Source organism: Halichoerus grypus, chromosome X (assembly GCF_964656455.1).
Source record: "Halichoerus grypus chromosome X, mHalGry1.hap1.1, whole genome shotgun sequence".
Taxonomy (NCBI): domain Eukaryota; kingdom Metazoa; phylum Chordata; class Mammalia; order Carnivora; family Phocidae; genus Halichoerus; species Halichoerus grypus.
This window is the reverse complement of record NC_135727.1, coordinates 3,931,311-3,942,972: the sequence shown is the minus strand read 5'-3', so window position 1 is coordinate 3,942,972 and position 11,662 is coordinate 3,931,311. Positions and strand designations below refer to the sequence as shown.

Sequence of the window (11,662 nt, the reverse complement as noted above, 5' to 3'; positions counted from 1 at the left end):
GGGGAGGAGAGAGAAGGGCAGGGACAGAGAGGGGCAGAGGGGCTGCTCAGCTCTGGGAGCTGGACTGGAAGAGGCCCTAGGTGATGGAGGCCTTCCCCCCCTATTTTCCACGACCCTGGCGGCAGGGTGGGGGTAGTTCCGGGTATGCCTTCTCAGGATCATCCTGCCCAAAACATCAAAATGGGGAAAAGGGTGGGAAAGGCGCCCACTTCAGTTGCAAGGTGGGCTCCAGAGGTTCCGAGAACAAAAAGAACCCTGAAAACCCAGCAGGGTGCACTGGACGCCTCCTCGGAAGATTTGGCAGACCCAGATCCTGAGCTCCCCCAGAACGGTCCTGCCTTCCCTTAGCAGTCCACCTCGTCGCGTGGTTCTCCTTGGACTAGTGTCATCTACCAGCGTCTGGTCCTGTCATGCTGAACCTCCCGCAGCGGGGCCTCCTGAGACCCCTCCCTGCCCCACTCCCCACCCCCGCGCTCCCTTCCTCTTCCCTTTCTGCGCCTTAAGAGTTTCCCAAGCCCATTTCCTCTTTTATTTCGCTGCAGCCCCGCGAGGGAGGCAGGATTCTCCCCATTTACCAGATTTGACAGGAGAGAAGCCTGTCGTCCTGGGGCAGGGCGGGGGCGGGGGGAGGAGGTAAGTGAAGAAGCCAAGGTCACCCAGTCATTGGCAGAACGCAGCCTCAACCCAGCCCTTCTACGGGCCGGCTGGAGCCCGGCGAGGTGGGCCCAGGCTGCTGGCCCGACCCCCTTCTTTTCTCGGCTGGCACTCGGGGGCGGGCTGGCCACAATGACAGGTGAGCCTGGATCGGGGACAGTTGGTGGGGGGGGGGTGCGCTGCGCGGGGCCCCTGGCGTGTGGGCCTTGGGCGCGGCCGCCCCAGCCCGCCTCGGCGCCCGGGCTTCCGAGGGCCAGTGCCCGGAGGCACGACGGGGCCCGCGCCTTTGGCTGGGGGTACTTGGCGCGCCCGGGCCCGCCGGCCAGGCCCCGCCCCCTGGCAGCACGGGCGGGGGCAGGGGCGGCGCCGGCGGAGTGGGGCGCGGGCGCGCGGTGCTCGGTGCGCGCCGCCGCCCCTCCGGCCCAGCTTGCCGGCCTGCCCTCCCTCCCCCTCGGCCCGCTCTCCTCGCCCCCAGCCCTCTCCTGTCCTCGGCCCGGCGGCCCGGCGCGCGGTGGGGCGCGACGATCGCGGCCTGGCGATCAGGGCACGGTGGTCGTGGCGCTCGAGGGTGGCGCGCAAGGCGCGGGGCGCGAGGCCAGACCTGGCGCAGCAGGGCGTGGGGGGCGGGCAGCGGCGGAGTCCCCAGAGGAGAGCAGGGGCAGGGGGGTGCCGAGGTAACGGGCAGGGCCCGGGCGCCCGGCTGCGAGGGGCGGGAGCTCCAGGCGCACCTCGGCCCTGGCCTTGGCCGGGCCGGTTACGGGGGCCCCCGTGGCGGCCGGAGGGCGGCGGGCGGGGAGGGCGGGAGGGAGGAGACGGCTGGGCTGGGCCGGGGGCTTGGCCGACGGGGAGCAGGTGGGCGGGGACAGGGGCCCTGCTGGAAGAGGCGCCGCAGCGAGGTGGCGGGCTGCGTGCGCAAACAGGGCGGCCGCCTCCTGGGCCCAGAGAACGGTGAGGCCGTTTGGGTCGGGTGCCCCGGCCCCGAGGGCATGGTTCGGTGTCCAGGGCCCCTGAACTGGGCGCGGGGCATTATTGGGGGAGGGCCCGGCCGGGCCAAGGCGTTGGGGGTCTTGAGCAGACCCAGGAGAAGAGCGTGGCTGGGCCAGAAGCTGGAGTTCCTGGGCAGGGCGCAGCTGGAGGGCGACGGTGGGCAAGGGCGAGCACTTTAAGGGCTGGCATGAGTGCAAGGAGACAAGGAGGGCCCAGAGTTTGAGTTTGAGCATAATTTGGGAGTTCCATGTCACTGGGTAGGTTCATGAGTCATGCGCTTTGGCGATCCCAGAAGTCTTTCCTGGCGACCAGTTCTGAGTGAGGGGAATGAAAAGGGCTAGGATTTGGAGAAGTGGTTTGGAGGCTACGTCTTGGGACACCCGGTGCTCTGATGGCCTCCTGTCCCCATGCGAGGGACTTTGGGAGCGATGTTTCAGAGTGCTGTGATTTGGAAGCTTCAGCCTAGGCTGGGGTCTTAAGGAAGATCTTTGTGGCGGCCCGTCCCTGCCTGCCTTCCTTTCCAGGCCTTCAGGATTCAGCTGTGTTCTTGGGGGGAGTGGGTTAAAAATTCCTTCGGCCTACAATCAGCCTTACAGTATCCACCAGGGGTAGGAGGGACATGTACATGCGTGACTGCAGCAGCATTCTCTGTCGTGGAGCCCTCACGCTTCCTCGCTGTTGCCATAGCAACGCCCTATTGATGGTGTATTTATAGGGGAAGAAGCAGGCGCTAAATTTTGGGGAAGGTGGGGGAGGCAGCAGCAGTGATGGTGGCTACAGAATTATTAATGGAGTAGGTCACGCCCTGTGACCTGTTTGGGGGGCGTTCCTGGCTTGTTTGCAGCTTAAAAATGAACTAATAACTTTGGCAGGTGTCAGGAGAGCACGCATTCGTGGCTATGATCTGTGCGGATATGCATGCATCTAAGTCAGGTGTGTTTGGGACAAGAGGTGGCTATATGTAAGCTGTTATGTAATTTTTCCACATAAAAATGAACAAAAATCACACGGCAGTTCTCTTTGATAGGCAATGAAATGTATGTTTTTCCGTCTTCACTTATTAGTACAGCCTTTACTCATTCTTTTCAAACCCTGACACAACAGCTCCGTTTTTAATTCAATGAAAACCCTTGCTGTTAGGCGTGCCACACCCACACCATCACCGTGTGACTGGCATGCCCCCCCCCGCCCCCCGGAAACCCAGAGATCAGTAATGAAGCAGAGTTTTGAGATAAATAGTCCGTCTTCACTCTTAAAACATCAAGGGCCAACTTTTCTTACAATGGTAGACCCATCTGTTGACACATTCACTCACTGATAATTTTGGGTGGGATCATTGTGGGGTTCAAGAGAGAAAATCCCCCTTGACATGGTGTTTCCATAGATGGATGTTAGATTTGCTGTTTTTCCTTTAGCTTTAATTTTATTTATGATTTATAGCCTACCTGTTTGCCGAAAGGATTGGAAGGTATATTTGAAACATACATGAGGTCTGAACACATAGATAGAAAAGCGTGTGCCACGCTGCACGGGAGAAGCGTATGTGCTCAACAGCTGCGCTTGATGGTCAATGTTAACACTGAACTTCCTGGCAGCCTAGGCAAAAAGGGTGGCACGACGGGTTACACCGTTCAGGTGTCTTGCATCCAGTTAAGTCATAAAACCAGAGCTTCTGCTTGGGGAGGGGGGCACCGGGGTGATTGCTCCCAGATGTGGACAGCTTGGGCAGAGCTCTGGAATATGTGTGTGAGTGGGAGTGTGTGGTGTGGAGCGCACTGTGCTGTGGCCACGGTTTACGTAATGGCAGGATGATTCCTGAGCAGGAGCAAGGCTTTTGGACAATAGCTCACATGAGAGGCAACACTTGCATTGAGTTAGCGTCTCAGTTTCAGAAGATCCTCAGTGCCTTGTCCGGTGCAGACAAACAGCGGGGCCCCGGGGTTTGGGCTGAGACTTCTGAGATGGCTGTTGCTCCCCGCGTTAAGCTTGGCCACTACCTGCTTCTTCAACGTGTGCTGCCCGATTTCAAGGAACATGCTTGTCCTTAGAGGTATCTGGGACTTGCCATTGTGAGCAAACTGAGTTCCAAAAATTGGGTCCTGTCTCTGTCACTGTTGATGTGCTTGACCTCACGTAATTCTCTGTCTCTCTGAGGTCCTTTCCGACTCAACAGTGCAAAGATCTGTTGAGGGAAGTGAGGAAGGAGGAACCTTGGCCTGTAGGATGGGTTTTTTTTTCCCTTTTTTTTTTTTTTTTTTTAAGAATTAAGTCAACCCTTAGGTGTTCTACGCTCTCTGAATCTGTTCATGGGGCAAAGAGCTGGAAGGTTAGCTTTGGGCTGTGCTGGGCCTCGGGGAGCTCTGGGAAGAGAGCCTGGGGAAGGATGGGAAGCTGTGAGTGGCACAGGGGGTGACCTGCCTCATGAGGTGCTCCTTTGACCTTTGACCAGGCCAGCGGGGGTGGGAGTCACATCCCAGGGCCAAGAGGGTGCCCTGTAGGCTTTGGGGTGTGATTTCATTGTGACTCTGCTTTTCTCCTTTGCCAGGCAAGTGAGACGCTGGGTCTGAGGGAGGAACAATGGCAGGTGAGTTTGCCAGGGCCCAGGCCAAGGGGTGAGGGGCCATGCCCAGGGGCTCACAGGAAAGGTGCCTGTTCACTTTTCTTTCTTTTTCTTTTTTAAGATTTTATTTGTTTATTTGACAGAGACATAGAGAGTTAGAGAGAGACCACAAGTAGGCAGACAGGCAGGCAGAGGGAGAGGGAGAAGCAGGCTCTCCTCTGAGCAGGGAGCCCGATTCAGGGCTCGATCCCAAGACCCTGGGATCATGACCTGAGCCAAAGGCAGATGTTTAACCGACTGAGCCACCTAGGTGCCCTGCATGCTCACTTTTCAAGTCCTTCCCAGCTTGCCTGTCCCCAGGGTGACCTTGTAGATGTGCACCTGCCCAGGCCACTATGACAGAGACTAGTACTACAGGGCACCTGCTGTTTGGGAAAGCCCTGCCTGCCTGGGCCCTGCAAGGGGCTGGTTGACAGGAGAACTAGCTCAGGTTTACAGAGGCCTATAACCGATACCATGCTGGTGGCTGGACCGTAGCTGGGTCCCTCCCTTTGGAATAAGTAGATATGACCAGCATTCAGTGACATTTTTGCAGGAAGCATCTGTGTGGTCTACGAAGGCTTAGATTCTCCACATAGATCCTGCTACCCCTTTCCCAGAGGCACTCTCAGATTTGTATGCACCCAATGCCCTGATCTAGCCCAGAATGGGTTTGTACTAGATTGTCTGGGGCCGGGCTATTGATGATGGCACAGGTGGTCATTCAGGTGGAGGGACGCTGCCCTTGTAGAGTCATATGCGGTGATTTGTTATTGGTCACCAGCAACATGCCCTTCCCTCTCATTCAGATCCCATTTTCCTCCATAACACCCGAGGCCCTAGTCTCCTCGGGTCGGTGGTATTCTAAGCTGACACGTCATGGCATCAGAGAAAGTCAGCCTTTCGGTCCCTTTTACAAAGGCCTCGCCGTATCTGGGGTGGTGTCTTGCCTGCCAGCTTTGTCTTGCCTCCCCTCCTCACTATGCTTCTGTGTCTGGGCTGAGTCTGGTTTGAAGGAGCCCCTGGGCCCCTGCCCACTCCAGGCTTCAGTGCAGATCTCTCCTCAGTGTTTCTGGAGGCCAAGAATGCCCATTCGGTCCTGAAACGGTTCCCTCGTGCCAATGAATTCCTGGAGGAGTTGCGCCAGGGCACCATTGAGCGAGAATGCATGGAGGAGGTCTGCAGCTACGAGGAGGTCAAGGAGGTGTTCGAGGACAAAGAGAAAACGGCACGTACTGCCCCAGGGCCGGCTTCTGGGAGCAGGGGCAGCCTCAGGAATAACAAGAGCATGCCCTGGGATCTCAGGCCAGTCAGAAGCAATGAAGGAAAGATAGCCCAGTCTCAGGCCATAGAAGGACAGACAACATGTCCTTAGAGTCCCAGCTGCCTGATTCTGGGGACCTCTTCACTTGGGAGCATTGTCCTTTGTCCTGGGTGCATTCCATAGCCTCTCAGGTAGCTGAGAGGCCAGTCAGATGGGGCAGGGTGGGGAGCCGCCCCAGGCCCTGCTGAACTTGCCAGACTAGCTGAAGTTCTCTGAGGTCCAGCTGGGGCATGAGGTCTTGCATGTAAGTGTAAGCGGCCCTTCTTCTTTTGTAGATGGAGTTCTGGAAGGGGTACCCGAATGCAGTCTACTCAGTCCGAGACCCTGCACAAAGCTCAGATGCCATGTACGTGGTGGTGCCCCTTCTGGGGGTGGCGTTGCTGATTGTCATTGCCCTGTTCATCATCTGGAGGTGCCAGCTGCAGAAAGCCACCCGTCATCACCCGTCGTATGCTCAGAACCGGTACCTAGCCAGTCGCGCTGGGCACAGCCTCCCCCGGGTCATGGTGTACCGGGGCACTGGGCATAGCCAGGGGGAGTCCTCTGGGCACCGTGAGGCAGGGAACAACGCGCAGGTGGTGCTGGGGCCCAGTCGAGGGGGCCGAACCACGGTTCGCCTCGAGAGCACCCTCTACCTCCCTGAGCTCTCTCTCTCCAGGCTGTCCAGTGCCACTCCTCCCCCATCCTATGAGGAGGTGACTGCGCCCCAGGAGAGCAGCAATGAGGAGGCGAGCGTCTCTTATAGCGACCCACCCCCGAAGTATGAGGAGATAGTGGCCACCAACCCTGGCTTGGACAAGTAGTAGGACTTCTGTCCTGTCCGGAGTGAAAGCTTCTTTAAGGGGTCTCCTATTATTATTTTTTTTTTTTTTTTCTTTTTTACTTTTTAAAGACTGTGCCACCACAAAACAGCCTTAGCCTCCTGTTGCCAAATAATTTCCTAACCGTGGATTTGTAGGAAGTCAGTTGTCAGAGACAGGTGGAGGGGGCGGGGGGGTAGGGAACACACATGCGTCAAAGCCCCTGGGGAGAGCCACAGGCTAGAGAGCCCAGCTCTTCCCAAAACCCCCATGCTCCCGCCATCCTGTCCTCCCATCAGGAACTGGCTTCTCTTATGCCAAAGGTATTACCCCATTGAGTTGATTGTGGCCAGAATGTCCATAGGCTCAGGCCCCAGGGCCACGCAGCTGGCTGGAGACCTGTCTCTGTCTGGAAGCCTAGGCCACAGAGATGAGGGAGAGAAGCTAGCCCTTCAGCAACCCCTTTTCCTCAACAGTCCTGTGCTTTCTGTCTTTGCTTACATTTTGAGCACAGGGACAAGGACTGAACAACAACTACAAAAAAGGGTAATAACAAATGAATAAGTGACCAACACAATAAAACAAAACAGTATAACCTGGGCCATTCATAGGGGACTGAGGGAAATCAGATCTGTGAGACTCCCCTGCCCCAACACCCACCCCCACGCTGCTGACCACGTTAAAAGGAATATCTAGAGCAAGCTGGAAGGAGGACAGGGTGTGTGAAGGATGAGGGGCAAGGGCCTAGCTGCCGGATTGAGCGAGAGGCCTGTGTGAACTTGGCCATCCTGGAGGCTAGCTCTGGTTCTAGTGTGCTTGGCCTCCTGAAGACCTTGACTTTCTAGATATGTGTACCCGCTGTGCTAAAACCGCTACGCACTGGCCTGAGCCCAATCAGAGCACTGGGAAAACTAACGCTGGTGACCCTGCCTGGGGAGCCCGTGGCCTCTGAGTGGTTGGGGGTACGGGCTGGGGCAGAGAGCTGAAGTTTTCTCCTACAGAGGTTGATTGGCCCATGGAATGACTAAACCCATGAACTTGGCCTCCTCAGCACTGTGCTTTCTGGCTTTGAACTTTTAGGATACTTCCTTTTTCGTGAGCAGGTGCATTGAGTTGAACTTGAACTGCAGATGACTGACTTCTCCTTAATAATGGTGCCCACCTGGGGAAAAGATCCTGAAGTGTCCCTTTTTAGAAATTTCTTGGCAGGGGAGGTGGGGAAGCCTGTGACGTGGGGTCAAAGGCCCATTCAGTGTTTGCTGTGTTATTGCCAGGTGCTGGTCCATTTTTAGTAACCCCCTTCTCTGGCCCAGGGGCTGTCCACCTCTGCATTTCAGTGAGGCTTTGGACAGCAGTGGGGCAGAAGTGACCTGCCCTTTAACCGACCGTGACCACGTAAAAGACTCTCGATACCGCTTCCCCTCACCCCTGCATGTCCATCCTTCTGGCCCCAGTGCCAAATCACTTTTCCTCTGTGGTGCTTTAAAAAATGTAGCAAATTTTTGTGGGGTCCAAACACGTGCACAGCCAGGGTCTATCGGCAAGCCACTGAGAAGACAAGCTTCTTTCTGTCCGAACAGCTCTCCGAGACAGGCATCGGGTCTCCTTCTTTGACAGCAACCCTGCCTCGAGGCCACAGATGACTTCTGGAGGCCCCTCCCGTCCTGAGGACTGGCCTTGGGACATGCTTCAAGTTTAGGAGACTTGTGTTCCTATCCCAGTGAGGCCACCAGCTTCGACAACTTGACCTGGTGGCTGGGGTTTTCCATCCTTCCCACTCCCTCCCAGGCCTATGGGAGGCTGACTGAGCTAATGCCTGTGCAGTTCTTGAAGCACCGGGGAGCTAGTGCAGTTTGCCCTTAGGAAGAGTCTTCTAGAAATGTGTAGCTTATAGGAGACCAGTCTTAGCGGAGGCCTTCACGTGACGCTGATGCTGAGTCTCAACTTGGGATCTCAGTCTCCTGCCAGTTGACATTTTCTGCCCCCTCCTCCTTCCCCAGGAGCTCCCTGATGCCCGAGGTGCTGACCAGGTGCGTTCCACCTTTCCTTCCTTCCCCTTTTCCTCCCTCCAGGCCTCTAACACTACACTCTTGCCCTTCCTCACAAAGGTGTTTTTGGGCCTAGAAAGGCCCCCCTTTTTCCACGACGGAGGCTGTGGTCACTCCTGGTTGGCCATGTTGGAGGACCTGGGGCGGCCCGAAGCTCTGGGGCCAGCCCTGCCCTCCCAGCATTTCCTCAGGCAGGTGCCTGCGTGTGACCCGGGGGCATGGGAGGAGAGAGCCAGGCATGGGCCCTAGTGACCAGAGCCGAAGGGAGTAGGCCAAGGAACGCCTGCTGCCTTTGGCATCTGCTGAGCCCTTCCCTGCCAAGCTGGGTGGAGATGGGAGGGAGCGGGAAGCAGGAGCCTGGCCCGGTGGAGGACAGCACGTGTTGTGTCCTTCAGGCGCCGAGCCAGGGCCTGCAGGGAGAGCGCACAGGCAGCTCCTAGGGCCCTGTGTTCTCCTGTTAAGGTGCTTCGCAGGATTCTTCCAGGTGGGCTTGCCACCGTGGTCTCTGGGACGTTTTTTGCAGTATATTGTAGGAAAAAAAGACCGTACAGTACACAATGGTCATAACTCCTCGCGGTGCACATTTGGCTTTTACGAATGCTCTGTATATATCTTTTCAAACTCTGTCTTTGTATGGACGTTGGTTTGATGTGACGCTGAATCTGTAGTAGCCACATTTTTGTTGTTTTGGGACTTTGTGTGTGTGCGTGTGTGTGCCTGTACGCGTGTGCACGTTGCCTTTTCTCATGTGCTTATATCTGAGACAATAGCCGGTGTGTGGCTATATTTGTACCAGGAGGGTACCAGTCTGAAGGGAGGAAGGTCACCTCCTGGGGCTGGACAGGCTTTTGACAGGGCCCTGAGGGAGGAAAGCTGAGATTAGCTGTCCAAGCCCCCGGAAAGGCACCACCTTCTGCCCCCACTTCACAAAAAGTTTTTGGAGAAGACTAAGCCTCCACCCTGTGGGACCCCTCACTCACACACCCTTTTGGCCTGGTGTCCCCCGCCTCTGCTCCTATTCTGTGGGTATCAACAGCTGAAGGAGATCTGAGCACTTCTGGGCCTTTTTGTTTTTTATTTTTATATTTTGGTGGGAAAAAATGTGTGACTATTGACTTTGGGACTGGTGGGGCTAGTTATTCAGATATTTTTCATTAAGAAAAAAGAGAAAAGGCTTTAAAAACCTTTTTAAGACTTTTTAAAATGAGAATCGCAAACCTGTCCCTCCACGCTGCTCCCCATCGCCTGGGGTTTTCAAGATGAAAGCACAGGAGAAAGAGTGAAGCAACATCTAGCAGGAGCCTCCTCTTCTGCTTGTGAATCCCACTGCCATTAGTGTGAATTCCTTAGGGTGCTTGGGAAAACAGGAATCTGCCCGGTGGGTTGGATGTGGCCTTTCTGGTGGCCTGAATATGAGGAATTCGGGACAGGAAAGTGTCTTTTTGTTAAGGAGTTGGAGCCAGATGGTTCCTCTCTGGCTGCTGGTTGATCTTTTGACAAACAAATGGTATCCCATGAGAAGAAGGAAAAAACAACACTGCCTCTAGATTGTTCTTTTGTCGGGGGTGGGGTGGGGAAAGGGGGGGTCCTATTCACCTACTCTCTGTGTTTCTAAGAGTGTGCCTGTGTGCTATGTCTTGCATGTGCTTTCATGTTCAAGGCCGAGATGGAGAGCTGGGCAGCAAAGCTTTTCTGCTTGACAAGTAATGAAGCTCCATTTCAGGATTGTGCCCATTCAGAAACAAGTACATCCTCCCCACTGAACTCTGCTCATACTAATCAGTATAATTAGCTAATTTCAAAGTACTGTAATCAGACTGCCTGCAACCATGGTAAAAGCCTATTAATTTGAAGCCCACTAATTCAGAACTTATAGAAAATCACAACTTAAGATAATTCATGGTATCTGCGATTCTTGCTCTGTGGAAATATTTGAAATATTCTTCGCTTTAGTCAATTTTCAGGGTCCTATGTCTAAGAGGGATCTAGTTAAAATGAGCACCTTTTTCAAATAAAAGGCTCAAGACATCAGGGATCCCTTCACCGTGCCTTCAGCTTTGGGGCTCAGCAATTCTCGTGTGTAAGGCTCTTTCTGCGTAGGATGGTCTCTTGGTCTCTCTCCATTGTGGGAAGGGTGGGTGCTGCAGGTTTTCATTCTCCTAGCCTGCAATTTAAAGTAACGTAACTGTGTATCTTGCTAAATATTCTGTAAGGCAGATGTTTTGCTATCAGACTGGCCACTCCCATCATTCGCCCCTAAATATTAAATGTAGGGAGGTTTTCCTTTCACAGGCTGTGGGCGGTGAGTCTCTCTCTAGCAAGAATTTCTCTGACAAGGATATCCAAACACTGTACTGAGACATCTGACCGTTGAATGGTGCCTGCCCTTCCCCCGCCCCCAGCCTGAGCATTAACACAGATATTCAAAATTGGAACAAATCCCACAGCTGCTTTTGCCTCCCGATCTATCTCCCCTTCTGGATGCCACTTTCCCAGGCCTGAACACACCTGCTATTTCACTCTGTGATTGTGAATTTGTGACAGTGGAAACCCTGATATGTGCAACTGAGCTTATAGACATGATTACTGTGAAATGGATTAATTTTGGTACCACTTTAAACTGTGCTTGTATTCATGGGAGATCTGTACATTCACTGGAGCCTGGGAGCAACCAATATACTTGCTTCTGATTCTCTCTCTCTCTCTCTTTTTATAATTGTTGAGTTTAGCTGTTAAATTTCGTCTCTTTCTGTACAAGAAGATAATTAATAATAATAAAGAGCACATGGCATTCACTTGTGTCCTGTCCTCATCAGTCTTGGATCCCTGCTGACTCCCAAACTTTCGCGGAGGAAATGGATGGTTGTGGGCCAAACTTGTTTTTCCCAAAAGTCAGACTGTGTAGATAAGGAAACAGCCCAAACCAGTTTAGAAGCAGGAAGCGGAGATGTCTTGGGTTCTAAAGATTGTCCTCATGTGTGTAAGATGATCTCCTGGCCCATCCCCCTGGGATGCGGTTAGTAAAGTCTGTGGCCAATCAAGTTAGCAACTTCCCTGGCACCTGATCCCTGGTTACTAACAGAGTTGTCTCTTTTGCTAAAAGGATGCCTTGCTTGGTTTCAGAGCTGGGGGAGGGTTGGGAGGGAGAAATTTTTCTGTGTCCTGTGAAGGTAGGATTTAAAACTCAGGCATCGCCCTGGCTCTGCTTCCTAAATTCAGAGGATGGCAAGAGTCAGAGACTGTTCAGAGG

At 54.3% G+C, this 11,662-nt stretch overlaps 2 protein-coding genes across 6 annotated transcripts in view; both read left to right on the top strand.

The window, feature by feature from the left end:
• The first annotated feature begins 640 nt into the window (after positions 1-640).
• Positions 641-11,207, top strand: PRRG3 (proline rich and Gla domain 3). Of its 4 annotated transcripts, none has more exons than XM_036086727.2 (4): positions 641-793; positions 4,187-4,225; positions 5,308-5,468; positions 5,840-11,207. In XM_036086727.2, the coding sequence occupies exons 2-4, from the start codon at positions 4,219-4,221 to the stop codon at positions 6,365-6,367; spliced, it is 696 nt and encodes a 231-aa protein (XP_035942620.1). In that variant the 5' UTR covers positions 641-793; positions 4,187-4,218; the 3' UTR covers positions 6,368-11,207. The 4 variants fall into 4 exon arrangements, with proteins under 4 accessions (XP_035942620.1, XP_035942624.1, XP_035942618.1 ...); XM_036086731.2 differs by lacking the exon at positions 641-793 and adding an exon at positions 1,279-1,328; XM_036086725.2 differs by lacking the exon at positions 641-793 and adding an exon at positions 1,509-1,602.
• Positions 5,860-11,662, top strand: part of FATE1 (fetal and adult testis expressed 1) — a 26,045-nt gene continuing 20,242 nt past the window's right edge. The window contains exon 1 of one of the 2 annotated variants that reach the window (XM_078065340.1): positions 5,860-5,910. The gene's annotated coding sequence lies outside the window, so the exon portion shown is untranslated. Of the gene's footprint in view, positions 6,028-11,662 lie in introns of both variants that reach the window. The other variant, XM_078065339.1, reaches the window with a different exon arrangement.

Coding starts and splice junctions, on each gene's coding strand:
- PRRG3 (XM_036086727.2), top strand. Junction 5,469..5,839: donor TCGAGGACAAAGAGAAAACG/GCACGTACTGCC, acceptor CTTCTTTTGTAG/ATGGAGTTCTGGAAGGGGTA.